General features: G+C 49.2%; 1 protein-coding gene across 1 annotated transcript in view; it reads left to right on the plus strand.

Moving 5' to 3' along the window:
* MANBA (mannosidase beta) overlaps positions 1 to 13,625 on the plus strand; it is a 124,220-nt gene extending 110,595 nt beyond the window's left edge. The window contains exons 14-17 of the mRNA XM_012770960.3: positions 3,568 to 3,712; positions 8,517 to 8,659; positions 9,461 to 9,715; positions 12,371 to 13,625. Of these exons, the coding sequence (XP_012626414.2) occupies positions 3,568 to 3,712; positions 8,517 to 8,659; positions 9,461 to 9,715; positions 12,371 to 12,595 (768 nt within the window). The 3' untranslated portion in view covers positions 12,596 to 13,625. The remainder of the gene's footprint in view (positions 1 to 3,567; positions 3,713 to 8,516; positions 8,660 to 9,460; positions 9,716 to 12,370) is intronic.
* The last annotated feature ends 1,959 nt before the right edge of the window (positions 13,626 to 15,584 follow it).

Raw genomic sequence — 15,584 nt, forward strand, 5'->3', positions numbered from 1 at the left:
AATAAATGCATATGAATTACAATATACGTTAACAAAGATTGGAAAAGAATTTAGAGTGATGTAAATAATTTGGTGTTCATCAGATTGTTTATTCCCTGATAAGTAGATTAAATTTACCAGGAAGAGAAAGAAAAAATAGGTTCCTCTATCAAGGCCATCAGTAAGACTTGCAGGTGTCTCTCAGATCAGATCCAGCTCAGCACAGGCATGACTTACTGACAGGTTATGACTCTGTCCTAGAAGTTTTCATTTTGGCCTGAAAGAGATGACTTGGCGATGCACTCTGGTGCACGCTGATACTTTGTTCCCACATCAGAATCCTGTTTTTCTTTTCTCCTGCTCACCCTGCTTTTAAATCTGGATCCAGGGTGTCTCCAGTCCCAAACTGCGTCAGTGACCCCTCCTTCCATGTCAGTCGTGAGTGGAAGCTGAACCAAGTTCCTGAGGGGTCATGTCGGAAAGTGGCAGGTTCTCTGGCCTCTTCGAGTGTCAGGAATGGCCCAACTTCAGGGAGACTCTGGGCCCTGCAGGCTCTGGAACTGTGGGCTGGCAGCCAGAGTGGGTGTCGCAGTTGCCATCTGCTGGCTGTCAGGGGTCTGCCGTGTGTGGTGACCAGAGTCCTCACTCCCCTCTTTGTCCTTGTTGGCGCAGCGGGACTCCCCCTGCGTCTCCTCCAGCGACGGGCCACACACAGTCCGTGTGGCGATGGCTGACTGTCCAGGAAGGAGTCTTGGCATGAGAACAGAGACTCTCAGTTCCTCGCAGCTTTGGGGTGTGTGCTGCGTTGGCACAGGCTGTTCCTGGCTTGATTTGTGTCCAGAGACCACCTTTAGCTTGGTTGGTGAGGGCCTGATTTGGAGGCTCCAGGTGATTGAAATGAGTTCAGATATTATCACATCTTTAAAAGAAAAAGTAGGTAACTTCCCATGCTGCTGTGAGGTGAAACTCTCTTGGGGGCATGAGTTGAAAATCAGTGCAGATCCCAGATCTGTCTCCTGAGATTTCGCTTCTTGGCTGCCTCATCTTCACTGAACTTTCTAGAAGTTGCTCTACAACAATTGGTACAACTCAACAGCATCTGAGTTCTCACTCAAGGGGCTGAATTACTTTGTGCCTACCCATCTGGACTGAGAAGTAGATGCATCCTTTCTTCTCGAGCTTGGTCCAGGCAGGACTGGTGCTTCTGCAGGACTTGGCTGGAGATCCTGCGCCTCGTCGGGGTCAGCTTGACTGCGTGGGGCAAAGCGCTTAGGTCTGTGCTCCTGTTTCCTTCCCTCCGACTTAGCTCTTAGACTCACGTGTTCAGGCCGTTTCCTGTGGTCATTTTGAGCCAGCAGCACCGCGCCGCTCTGTGAGAGTCTTGCTGTGTGTGGAGCGCTGTCCGGCTGTCGCCGCCGGGTGCCAGGGGTCGCCTTCCTGAACGAGGGGGTTCCCTGTCTGCTCGCAGCGATAGCTTCCAAGTGGTCTCCCTACATCCACTGCGGCTCCTTCAGTCCATTCCGCGCTCAGCAGTCCCAGTCACCTCTTGGAAAGTGACCTCTGGTCACTTCGCTTTAGCTGAAAAGCTTTTTGTGACTTCCAGGTGCCTTTAGGCTGCACAGGACGCCTCTAACCCTTTGCACTCGCTTGCTTTTTTCTCGATTCCTTCATTCTACTAGGGATTTAATTTTTTAAATACCCCAGATTTTACAAAGCACGGCAGTAGAATAAAAAACTGGAGTTTCTTTTCATACAAACTTATTTATTTGGATTTTTTAATATTTCAAATTATTGATACATTAAAAGAGTAATTTTAATCTCTATAATCTTTCATGGTGTGATATTTTTTGAAATATTCACCCACATGAAGACTTGGTTTACATTCACATGTTCCGCAAATATAAATCGTCTCTCTTCTTCCTCCTTTGATTTTTCTGTTAGAACAAACAACACAATCTTTGTGATTTTTGTTAGGGTGAGGTGTGATTGTATGGAGATTTCCATCTAAACGTTGCTCTAAGTTAGTGGATAATAATCTACCCTTGGAAGTTAGTGTACCGTCTCTGCATTTACATTTTATTTGTCCTTTCATGCTAATGAAAACAAGAAAAGATACTGGAAAAATAGACAAAACCCCCCTTCCCCCGTGGTGAAACTACGTGTCGAGTGTGGCTCCACATACGAGCCGCTACCGATGCCAGCCGTGTGGAGTCACACTCGAGGTCCGAGTGCAGAGGGCTAACGGGCTTCTCTTCCCTGGCCCTGGCCTCCCGGGCTGCCTTCAGAGCGCCGCGGCCCCGCCTCCTCTCCCGCGCCCCGTCCTTTTGGCTGGGTGGCTCTGCCCTCTCTGTTCCCCCTTCCTCTTCTAGGCCATCCTCACTCCTCAGCTAGGCCCTGTCCCTGCTCTGTGAGCTCATAACACCGCACCCCGTAGCGCTGTGACTGTTTGAAATTGCCGTCTATTTGTGTGGTTCTTTGATGGCAGCTTTTCTTCTACACAAGCTCCGAGAGGGAGGGTGGGAGGGTGTTTGCTGGGAGGGACGCCGCCATGACCAGCGTGTAACACACACTGCAGGGGCTTCTTAAATATTTATTGAGTGACCACGATCTTGCTTCCCTTCTGGAATTCTATGGCTCTGACTCGGGTACGTTGGAACCTCGCCTGTGACTTCCCCATTGGTCAGCCACGGCATCTAAAGCCGCTGCCTTTACCTGAGCTTTCCCACTTTTGCAGGAAGGTCTCTGGGCTGGGCTCCTAGCGGCCGTGTACACACCATTCTTTTTCTTCCTCTTGACAACCCCAGCCCTACTCTGAGGCCAGCCTGCTCCCCGGCTGGAATCCTTGCATCTCTGGTCACCTCTTCAGGGCCCCCTGGGTGACCCCTGCATGGGACCCTCCTGAGCTCAACTCCACGCCAGGGACATGCGGCACATACAGTGTCGGAACAGCGGCAATAAGAAAGACTGACTTTCAATGCTGACGACAGTAGCTAAGGGTCCTGTATGAAGTTCTTTAGCACCTCTTTAACAAGAACTAAATTTTCCTGTTTCCTTGCTACAATTTACCATCTGTTCTGCTATAATGAAGGATTTGCATTTATGCAAAATCTTACATTACAAAAATCATGATATAAAAACAATTGTTTGATTAGAAAAAAAGGGTTAGGGATTGGATAATATCCAATTCATAATAATAATGTTATTTTTCCTACAGAATTTTTTCTAATAAAAGCTTTTTAAATAGCTATGAATATATTAGCAAAATCCATCATTGAAAAACCTTTGATTATAGATAGCATTTGTCTGGAATAATAATCTTTGTTTTTCTTCATTGCCTACACTGCCTTTTACATCATCATGTTTCATTTGTCACTCATTGTTACAACAAATCAAACACCAAGCCTCCTGGACAACTGCTGTTAGAGACAGCAGTTTCCATCATGCCAAGTCTAATGGCATTCCTAATGCTAATCAAATGCCCTAACTTATCAGATTGGTTTTTTGAAAAAACTCAAGCCTATAGTTTTCTCAGCTCTAGACCGCCTGCGTGAGACAGTAACCCTGTGTGTGGGTGTCTCCCTGACTCAGGTGACGCAGGCCCAGTGTGTCAAAACAGAAACCGAATTCTACCTCCGCAGCCGCAGCGAGATAGTGGAGCAGCAAGGGCACACCATGGGGGCACTTTACTGGCAGTTGAATGACATCTGGCAGGCTCCTTCCTGGGCCTCTCTAGGTAAGTGTTCCGGCACATCCTTTCTGTGGGTGACAGGAAGCAATCCCTGTGGGGAGAGGGACTGAGGAGTCAGATAGCCCGTCTCCACTGCTGCCACCACACCCACCTGGCTGTTCTCTCCATGCACCCCCGAGGCAGCCTCATCGAGCGTTCAGTGCTGCACAGTCACAGCAGCTAAGAAGGGGATAGGCTCCTACACAAAGGTATCAGTCCTGTGTCTTGTGATTACCGCGTACAAGTTCGAATTTATTTAAGAGGACTTTCCAGGGCCGAAGGATTATGGACTTAAGCATCCCTTCCGTGTCGGAGAACCCAGCCTGGCGGAAGGGGGCCGGATTCAGTGTGCACGTGCCCCTTTCTCTGACTCCCCTCTAGGACCATGAGGTCATCGCTGCGATGCCCTGTTTAGCTTTGGGGGAAGGGCAGGAGAGTCAGAAACCCAGATGGGAAAGGGCACCAGCTGGACCACTTCCCCCAGCCACAGGCGAGACGACCGGCCTGGAACTTGCATTTGAATCATCTCATCTCTTTTGGCACATTGAAAAATATTTCAGGAATAATAATGAGTTTTTGGCCTTCACTACAGCTTATTTGCAGCAAAGTTCAGTTAATAGTAATATAAGCAATAGTTCTGAGTCAAAAATGAGGCAAGGCCATAAAGTAAAAGGCCGTTGTGCGGGGCGAGGCTTTTAAACCGGCTGCGAGTGCAAACCCAGGTGCGCGCCCCAAACGGGCTCCGTCGGCCGCACGCGCGAGGCGTGCCCGGCACCAGACTGTGCTCAGGTGTGTCGGCCCACACTCCTCATCAGCACCAAGCAGATAAAAGAGCATCGAATACGAGTCAGGGTGGGCTGTGGGGGAAGCCGCCTGCGGGGCCGGAGGGACACTGTTCAGAGACCCTGGACGCCGGCCCTGCTTTCCGTCTGTGGATGAAGTTGTGGACTTTTGCAGCTGAGTTTGATTCAAGAAATCAGAGGGGCCCAGTTTTTGTTAGTCTTCCTTTAAATGATTGCACATATTTAATAGATTATTCCAGTGAGTTTTGCAGAAGGGTAGGTCTGTGGAAAAACCACTCAAACTCAAAGTGTTTTTTCTGTCCTCTTACTCCACAACAATAATCAGCACAGAAGGTTTCTGTGCCAAGTGTGTGAGGGCTTCTCGCCACTGTGAGGCAAGCAGCTCTGCAGTGGACCCCAGCCGGTGTCCTCTAATTCAAGTCCCACAGTGTCAGATCCTGCAGGCTGAGGGCTCCGCCCACAAGACACACCCCTTTTCGACAGCAGCTGCAAGCGGGGGTGGGGGATTGGGGGGCCTCTGGAACTTCTGACCTACCGCTTCAAGTTGGGGTTCCCACAACCCCCTCTTTGGGTTCCACTGGTTTGCCAGAGCGGCTCACAGGACTCAGAGAAACACTTAGGTTTACCAGCTTATCCACAAAGGTATTTTAAAAGATACATACATATGCAGTGGCTCACGCCTGTAATCCTAGCACTCTGGGAGGCCGAGGCGGGAGGAGAGGCGGGAGGATCATTTGAGGTTAGGAGTTCGAGACCAGCCTGAGCAAGAGCAAGACCTCGTCTCTACTAAAAATAGAAAGAAATTAGCTGGACAACTAAAAATATACATAGAAAAAAAATTTAGCCGGGCGTGGTGGTGCATGCCTGTAGTCCCAGCTACGCGAGAGGCTAAGGCAGGAGGATCGCTTGAGCCCAGGAGTTGGAGGTTGCTGTGAGCGAGGCTGATGCCATGGCACTCTAGCCTGGGCAACAGAGTGAGACTGTATTAAAAAAAAAAAAAAAAAGATACATGAGAAAAGCCAGATGAAGACGGTGAGACTGGAGGGTCCTGAGCACAGCGGAGCTGGGTGCCACCCTCCTGGCATGCGGGTGACTTCTTGCTCCCCTCCTGTCAGCCTCCTGTGTGAAGCCATCCAGAAGCTCTCTGAACCCTGTCTCTTGGGGCTTTTATGGAGACGTCATTGGACAGGTATGAGGGACAACCGTGTAGAAACGCGACTGCACTAAAGGGTGCGATGGAATGCTGGTAGCCGGAGTGGAGACACTCAGCAAGTTGTGTCCATTCAGGTTCTTCTTGGCCTCTCTGTGCAGCATTTGTTCCCCCAGGGCATAGGGCAGGACCTCTTCTGAAAGGAGACTCTTATGACGGTCATCACTTTAAGGCAGGGACAGATTAGAATTCTGCCTTGGGCAGGTGAGAGGGGCAGGAGAAGGTCAGACAGACAGGTTCTGTTTTCCGAGGCCTGCCTAAGTGCCCCACGTTTATAACAAAAGACTGTAACAAGGGCAGTGGGAGTTGTGAGCCAGGAACCCTGGACAAAAGCCAGTATATGTCATAATATCACTGTAGGTAAAGCCAGGTATAAGGGCATGATGGCAGATCAAGAGTGTGGCTATATCTCAACTCTGGCTGGACCCTGGCCTGGGGAGGGTTACCAGCTCCTTGTACTTGCTAGAGAACAGGAGCCATGGAGAAGTGGTGACAAGTTATGCTGTACCTGCTCCTGCTCTGGGCAGCCTCATGGTCCCTGTTTAACTCTGTTTATTTGGCTGGATAAGTCCACTGCTTACAGTGCGTGCAGGTGAGGGAGGTATGTGCCATCTCTTACCACCTGGAATGGTGATAGTAGAGAGATGAGTGGCTAATTCTTACACACTTTCATGCACCTCATAACATTGCAGCCAGTGCTGGATTGCATATATGGCAGTAGTCTCCTGAAGTTATAATACCGTTATTTTTACTGCACATTTTCTATGTTTAAATATGTTTAGATACATAAACACTACTGTGTCACAGTTGCCTACAGTATGGTGACATGCTGTATAGGCTTGTAGCCTAGGAGCAGTCGGCTGCAGCGTAGCTGTGCAGCAGGCTGTGCCACCCTGTCTATGTAAGTACACTCTATGATGTTTGCACAGTGACAAAACTGCCTAACGATGCATTTTTAGACTGTATCCCTGTTAAGTGACACATAACAGTATTTTATTTTTAAAAATTGGTCTAAATTTATGGTTATAATTTTGCAAATATAAAAATCCACCTGGGAATATTGCTTGGTTCATAAACTTGGAAAGTTGCAGACCTAATGGTAAAGCCAGAAATCACATAATATTTTTAGCCTGTTATGAAGAGTATTAGGTTGGCATCCAAACTTTATTATTGATTACTCACTTGGGTTGGTGTCCTCGTCTGTTTTCTGTTGCTATAACAGAATCCCACAGACTGGTCCATTTAGAATGAACGGAAGTTTATGAGGCGAATGGTTCTGGAATCTGGGAAGTCCAAGTCCAAGAGCGATGGCACCCACGCTGCATTATCCCGCGGTAGGAGGGAGAAGGGCGAGAGCTTGCGGGAGTCAGAGAGTAAGACAGGGCAGAACTTGCTTTTATAGCAAGCCCTTCTCCGCACAGCGAGACTGCTTGTGCAAAGAGCACATTGCCCGTCACAGGAAGGCGGAGCCCTCATGGCCTCAGCACCTCTGAATGGGTCCCCACCTCTCAATACTGTCACAGTTGGCTGTTCCATGTCAGCGTGAGCTTTGGAGGAGACGTTCAAACCGTAGCAAGTATGTATCCGTGAGACCTTTTGGTTCCATTCCTGTTCACTTGGGTGTGTTCTGTTCGTGGCCTTGACCTCTGAACCACACATGTAGAGTCTGCTCCCGTAACGGGACATCACACTCATGGGTGTGTGAGTTACCTCAGGTCTGAGCCATTTTCCATTTACGAGAAAGTTTCCCAAATACAAGTTCTAGTTGACTCTGTAGATCCAGTAGGAAAGGCCTGTCCGTACCACCCCATGCCCCGCTGCGGCTGCTTGAGGAGGCACTAAGAGTTGGGATTGAAGTGCTGAGAGTTGATAGTTTGCAAAACTCTAAAGAAATTAGTTTTATCTGAACTTCAAAAGTCCGTTCCTCTGTCTCAACAAGTTGCATGGTGCATTCTGGCCCCTCTCCCTTTTTCTGTCTCTGTTTCTCTGTCTCTCTCTGTCTGTCTATCTGTCTGCCCCTCTCTCTCTCTCTCTCTCTCTCTCTCTCTCTCTCTCTCTCTCTCTCTCTCTCTCTCTCTCGGAAGTAAGTTATTTGGTGACGCAGTGCTTTGTGGGATCATTTTGAAATAGAGGAATGTTGAGAAAAGGAGATGTTGAAAGATTTTTAAGTTAATGGGTTTAGCACACTAGACATGTCAAGACACAGAATTTTACAGATTCTTGACAACTTCTAATTGCATTTGTGGAACTGTCATTATTGCCATTGGTTTCCATGCTTTCCTCCAGTCTGACCTTGCCAGCCATATTTGCACAGTGGCTGTCTTGATTTGCTCGGAGGGTTTTATGCCTGTGGAGAAAAGCAGCTTTGAGTTCTAAGTCAGGCCTGTGAATGGACATCTGTGACAGGCGCTCACCGCCAGTGCTGCCGCTACTCATCTCCCTCTTCATGCATGTGCGGTAAAAAGGAACATTGGTGTAATGAGCTCCTGAAAGCAGAATTGTGTTTGAGAAAGGCTAGGTAGGAGCCAGATCTGGACTCACAGTACTGCCTCCAGCGTGTCTGAATCACCTGCCTCCATTTCCTGCCGTGTGAGGTGGGCTGGTAATGCCTGCCCTACCCTTGTGGGAGACAGTGTCCAGAACGCTCGGAGGCCTTAACACAGGCGGGTGCGTCCCGCTGTTGACTGTCCTCTGCGCGCTCCCTCCCTGGAATATGACAGCCGTGGGGATCCTGCTGGGCCACGCGGACTCTGACAGCATGCGCTGGCCGTCTCCTGATGCTCTTGCTTATTTTCAGAGTACGGAGGAAAGTGGAAAATGTTGCATTACTTCGCTCGCCATTTCTTTGCTCCCTTGTTGCCAGTGGGCTTTGAGGACCAGAGTGTGTTCTATGTCTATGTCGTGTCAGACCTTCACTCCAGCCAAACCGTGGCACTCACGGTGAGTTACTTGGGTTTTTTTTCTCTCTACAATAGAGGGGGACTTTTAGACTATTTCTTCAGTTGTTTGGTTATATTTTTCATTTGGGAAAAATAAAAGAGAAATTAATTTGCAGCCAGAATCCATATAGTCAGGTTAGATAGAACTCTTGCTATTTATTATGTGGCCTTAAGCAAAGCCCTAAATATCTTAACAAGTCAATTTCTTCCTCTGTAAAATGATACCAGTCTACCTTTTTAAAGGATTTCTGTGCATATGCAAACAAATTATGCAAACGGTAAGGTGCCACTTAAAAGTAAGGTTCTTATAGTTATGAGAGGTTGGAAGTAGTCCAAAGTTTGCAGAAAGAAATGATGAAAAATGGTATGTTAAAGTCAAAGTCGATAAAACTATTCAGGATGGGGCTGTGGAAAAATAAACTTGTATTTGAAACAAATTTAAGTAAAAAGAAAGAGTAGAAACTCAAAGTCTTTGGTGGCTACACTTGGAGGACACTAATAATACTGAAAATAGGTCACATTTATAGAATAATTGCAATGTACAAGGTGCTGCACCTTCCATGGATTATTTTTTTAACTCCCACAGCAGCCTGTGAAATGAGCGCTGTTACTGTTCTCGCTGTGGGCCCGGGGAAGCGGAGCCGAGCAGCGGAGGATGCGCCACAGAGCTAGTGCCTCGCGGGGCTGGGATTAGAACTCGGGTCCCAGGTCTCTTCGCCACTTCCGCCGTTCGGACTGTCAGCTGTTGCTGCTACTGCTGTTCCCTAAAGCACAGTAACCGCCCGAATGTCTGTGTCCGCAGGTGCGGGTGCACGCGTGGAGCTCGCTGCAGCCGCGGTGCGAGCGCGTGAGCCCGGGCGTGGAGGCGGGCGCGGGCCGGGCGGTGCGCGCCTTCGCGGAGCCGGTGGAGGCGCTGCTGCGGTGCGCGGGCTGCTCGCGCGAGCGCTGCCTGCTCTCCTTCCACCTGTCGGCCGGCCGCGAGCGCGTGGGCCCGCTCAACTACCACTTCCTGTCCTCGCCGAAGGACGCCGTGGGGCTCCGCAAGGCCAACATCACCGTAAGCGCGGGCGGGCGCCGCGGGCGGGCCTGGGGGCGCCGGCTGCCTCCCGCTGCGGGTGGCCGTGACACCAGTCCCTGCTCTAGGGTGTGTGGGAGCTTCCGTGCCGCCGCCCTTCCCCGGTGGCGCCCTCACCGAGGCGGGGAGGGCTGGAGCCTTCTGGGTCCGGGCTCTGTCCTGGGGGTCTGCACGGCCTGGGGTCTGCAAGGCCTGGGGTCTGCACGGCCTGGCGTCTGCACGGCCTGGCGTCTGCACGGCCTGGGGTCTGCAAGGCCTGGGGTCTGCACGGCCTGGCGTCTGCACGGCCTGGGGTCTGCACGGCCTGGCGTCTGCACGGCCTGCGGTCTGCACGGCCTGCGGTCTGCACCGCCGCCCTGAAGCCGGCAGAGGCGCTTGGATTCTGATTCCAGTGGAGTCTATCCATACGCACTCTACTATCTTTGATTTATTGCATCAATCACCAGATCTCCTTATGATTGCCAGGAAAAAGACGTGTTGTTATAAAAACTGTAGCCGGAGAGTTTGAAATTTGTCTAGTTGATTGGAAAACTTTTCTTCCTTTTCCCTCTACAGATAGTAATGGGAAATATTTTTTTATGAAGTTTCATTCCCTGTTTTTAGCATATTTAAAATTTATTTTAAACTTTACTGCATCGGATTTTCTACATTTACTTTATTGTTTTATTTTATTTTTGAGACAGAGGCTCACTGTTTCCCAGGCTAGAGTGAGTGCCGTGGCATCAGCCTAGCTCACAGCAACCTCAATCTCCTGGGCTCAAGCAATCCTCCTGCCTCAGCCTCCCCAGTAGCTGGGACTACAGGCATGCGCCACCATGCCCAGCTAATTTTTTCTATATATATTAGTTGGCCAATTAATTTCTTTCTATTTATAGTAGAGACTGGTCTTGCTCTTGCTCAGGCTGGTTTTGAACTCTTGACCTTGAGCAATCCGCCCACCTCGGCCTCCCAGAGTGCTAGGATTACAGGCCTGAGCCACCGGGCCCGGCCTACATTTACTTTTGACATAATCATATAAACACACCTAATCCTTGCACTAGCAACTGCAACCTTATCTTTTTTCCAAATTTATAGCCAAATACTCATATAATAAAAATCTGTTATCTATAACAATTGATATAGAACAGATTTGAAGGAAATGACATACACGTACATGTATTTTTTTTTCCCCAGAAAAATGTACTGGACAAATGTGTGGTCTCTAAACTTATGATTTTGAAAACAAATTTTTTTTTTTTTTTTGAGATAGGGTCTTGTTGTGTCACCCAGGCTAGGGTGCAGTGACATCAGCCTAGCTCACTGCACCCGCAAACTTCTGGGCTCAGGTGATCCTTCTGCCTCACCCTCCCGAGTAGCTGGGACAATATGTGTGTGCCACCATGCCCAGCTAATTTTTCTACTTTTTGTAGAGACAGGGTCTTGCTCTTGTTCAGACTGGTCTTGAACTTCTGAGCTCAAGCGATCCTCCTGCCTCAGCCTCCCTAGTAGCTGGGAGTACAGGCATGTGCCACCACGCCCGGCTAATTTTTTGTATATATATTTTTAGTTGGTCAATTAATTTCTTTCTATTTTTAGTAGAGACGGGGCCTTGCTCAGGCTGGTTTTGAACTCCTGACATTGAGCAATCCGTCCGCCTCGGCCTCGCAGAGTGCTAGGATTACAGGCGTGAGCCACCACGCCTGGCCGAGATTTGTTATTTTTAATGAGATATAATAGTAATGTCAGTTAACATTTATTTTGGGCTTATAGGTGCTAGGTACTTGACTATACTATCCCCAAAGAGCTGCCAGAAACTTGTTCTGCTTGTCCCCCTGAAGCCGGGGCATACACACTTAAACCCTAGGCCCTGCAGTTACAGGTACAGAGTGAGATTTCTAATCCAGAGAGTTCCTTCTGGCCTTGACCTTGGAGCAGCAATAGCTGAGGCTGCTGGGGTGACCGGTGGGAACCTCATGCCTGTGGCTGCTTTAGGGCATTCCCTGGAGCAGCTGGTGGTGTGATCTGACATCTGACTTCAAGCTCGAGTCTCAGACCCTCAGGGGCTCCCTAATACACTTTGTTAGGTTTCTTTTCTTCTATCAATATAGGTTTTCTTGTTTATAACTCAGAATTCTGAATGATAAACAAGAAAACCTATACTAATAGAAGGAGAAAAGAAACTTTATTAAGTATATCATAGTAGGGCTTTTGCAAACGCCTGGCAGGCTGCTTTCTAGATGGCTGGATCTTTTCAGGAGACGCTAATATAAGTTCCATGGTTGTGCTTTGCAGCTACGTCCAGATAGATCCTTAGAAAGTCATTTAAACCACCCAGCCCTTATGCAGAAATGTTCCTCTCTTGATGATACTGGAGAAAAACTGTAAAAGATAGAAAGCTTTGAGCTTTGTGTGAAATGTTCTCCTTAATAATTGGAGACTACACATGTCCTCGGCTTGAGATTACAATTCGGTAATTTCTCACAGCGTAAAATCACTTTCCACGCGCTGTTTGGTGCCTGCAACTGTGCATGGAGTATGTGAGTTAGCAGTTGCAGACTCAGAGTTGCAGGAAGCGCCCGCGGTGTGCCAGGTGAACGCTGGCGGGACGTGTGCAGGCGATTTAGCTCTTCTCTCAGCCCTCACTTCGCTTCCTTTCAGGCCATCATCTCTCAGGAAGGTGGCACATTCATCTTTGATCTGCACACCTCAGCTGTCGCTCCCTTTGTGTGGCTGGACGTGGGAAGCATCCCGGGGAGATTTAGTGACAACGGTTTCCTCATGACGGAGGAGAGACGGCGTGTGCTATTTTACCCTTGGAAGCGCACCAGCAAGAGTGAACTGGAGCAGTCTTTTCACGTGACCTCCCTGCGGGATATTTACTGAGGCCCAGGCTGTGCTCAGCGGCGGGACCGGCGTCTGCCCAGCGCCGGCTGGGGAGGGAGACGACCCAGGCGACCGGAAGCCGCGCCCGAGCGCTCCGCCGCTCCGCCCGCGCTGCCAGGGACGGTTTGCGCAGGCCACGTCCCGGGCCAGCCTGTGCCCGCCGTCCGTGCAGCTGGGCCGGCTGCGTCTGCAGCCCGCGCCCCCGGCCTTGGCGGCCCCGGGACCGGGACCCCGGCGTTGGCGCGGCGGGACCGGGACCCTGGCGTTGGCACCCCGGGACCGGGACCCCGGCGTTGGCGGGACAGGGACCCCGGCGTTGGCGGCCCCGGGACCGGGACCCCGGCGTTGGCGGCCCCGGGACAGGGACCCCGGCGTTGGCGGCCCCGGGACAGGGACCCCGGCGTTGGCGCCCCGGGACCGACTGCACGCAGGAGCCCCTTCCGGGGTCTCGGGCGCGCGGCGCAGGGTGGGCGGAGCCAGGCGGGGCGCCGGGGAGACGCCGCCGAACCGGCCCTGCCCTGGGCGCGGGCAGGAGGCTCGACTTCCTGACGGCGCTCTCCCGGCGGTGTTGACTGCTGCCGTTTGATTGCTTTCTTGAGTAGGATTCTTTTCTCATTTGTGGGTTTTGGTGTAAAATAGTTTATAAACAGTAGCAACTTTTTTAAAAGGCTGCTTGAGTGATCCTTCTTTGAAAACTGAGCTCGCATTGGAATGGATGTCAGTGTGGTCATTTCGAAAACGTTGGGGTGTCGTCACCTGTGACAGCCTGTGGGCTCCAGACCTGGGCGACTCCCGTGAGCTTTCCAGTTCGAACCTGTGAATCGGACTTAAACCTGTTGATCCTGACCGCAAGGTGGCACTCCCTTCAGCTCGAGTTTAAATCATTTTATTTATATTATTTAATTATAAATTGCTATGAAATGGAGATAATAATCGCTTACCGTCAAAGGTCATTGTGAGGACTAAACAAATAGGGTGTGGAACAAAATAAATGCTAAGTCAACGGTGGTTGTACTTTTTAACAACATAATCATTATCTCTGATTTAGTTCTTGAAGCAATAGTAAAAATGAAGTAAATACAGGCAAATCATAAATTCTTACGGGTAAATTCTTATGGGCAAATTCTTTCTGAAAAAGATATCAGAAAAGAATAATTTGTAAAGGAAGAATAAATGAATGAACATAAATATATGCTGACAAGTTATAAAAGGAGAGGAATGTGCTGTATACATGTTAATATTTTTGTAAGAGAACAGAAATAGTCAAAACGTCCTCCCACAGTTCACGTGTGGCAGTGAGGTTAGTCATTTCTACCACTTTAATATATTTATTTCACCAAATTTACTGGCCTCAAGTCTGATACACTGACTCTTAGCCTAGGGTTTCTGAGGTTTTTCTGTTCGTAGTTGTGCAGTCAATAAGGAGAACAAAGAGACCAGGATCGGGCTCAGGGTGGTGCTCTTGCAAAGAACATTCCAGAGAGAGGAAGAGGTCAATTCACAGGATCCTCTCTGCCCATTTCAAAACCAAGAGAACAGTAAAAATAGCCATTTTCTCATTCACTAAAACTGTTTTGATTTTTTCTCTTACTTGACTTTTCATTGTGATACATTTTCAAACTAGAAGTCTCTTGGAAAACAAATAGATCCTATTCTCTGTTGGAATGAAGGTGAGCTAGAGTGCAGGAGAAATAAAGACATGCTTCCCAAACATTTCTAAAGCGACAAAGACCTGAAAACAGAAAGAATATTCTCTTGGACTACCTCTGGCTCTCAGATATGAAACTTATTCCCTATCTTGTAAGGTTCAAGGAGGAAAAACAAGTAGGCATTGTTTGTGTGGGAAATTCTTAGCATTTGAAAATATTCCCAGAGTCTTTCGTGACTGAATGCGATCTTAGCAATTCAATAAACATATGAAATTAAAAGCTTTGGGCAGAAAAGGCAGTAATATTTCCGAGTGCATGGGGAATTCTTGTTTTTTAATTGGTTCATCGGAAGTATGAGCCAGAGTGCTATACGAAACTCTCAGAATCGCAGACAAGACCAGGTGTTAAGACACATTTTATGTTCTAACGTAAGGATTTATTCATTCATTTATGAAGCATTTATTGCGGGCCACTCTGGACAGGCACTGTCCTTGTCCCTGGGAGTATGGCAGTGAGGAAGGCAGACAAATCCTTGCTCTCAAGGACCATCTGTGGTAGGAGAGAGACGGAGGTGAACAGGTGAGGCAGTTCCAGCCGATGACAAGTGCTGTGAGGTTGATGTGACCATGTTGGGGAGCCGTGGCAGATAAGGCCATCACGTCCAGCACTTTAGGACAGTCTTTTTGGAAAGTTTATATTAATAAAGTAAAATTTTTTCAGTTGAGAAAGGAAAGGTGCGAGTGTGATGCAGCTGCACCTGAGGTCGGCCTCAGCCCCTAAACACAATGATCGAGTCCCTTTGTGCCACGTCACGTACACAGTGAATGGCACAGTGACACCCAGGTTGCCTGGAGTTCTCAGGAAATGGAGCATTCTGGGTCACAGATGTTTCTGTTTGAGAACTAGCACTCATTCCTGGCTCACGATACATGTGGGAGCAGCGCTCTTATCCCTATTTTGCTGCTGTTACCATGGCTTTTGTGAAATGAGCTGGTCCCAGGGGCCGGTCCATACACAGCCGGGAGTTGTGTGGACACCGGCAGCCGTCACCTCACGGCCAGCCCCTGCTCCTCCCTGCTCACGCAGGTGGCTGGGTCCAGCCTCGGGGATGGCATCATCACTTGTGTACCAGTCCTGTCCCCTCTGCCAGTGATCGGGGCAGGGTTAGGCTGGTGACGCAAATCTGGCAAATGAAACGCAAGTTGGTGTCTGACACGGGCTTTCTGGAGCGAGTTTCCTGCCTGGGCAGAGACAGCTGCAGTGAAACTCCGCCGGCGGGTGGCGTCGAGAAGCTGCCATTTGAGGGCCTGACACCTGCCTCTTTGTGATTTTGAAGAAAC

The sequence above is a fragment of the Microcebus murinus genome, chromosome 29, assembly GCF_040939455.1.
Source record: "Microcebus murinus isolate Inina chromosome 29, M.murinus_Inina_mat1.0, whole genome shotgun sequence".
Classification (NCBI taxonomy): Eukaryota; Metazoa; Chordata; class Mammalia; order Primates; family Cheirogaleidae; genus Microcebus; species Microcebus murinus.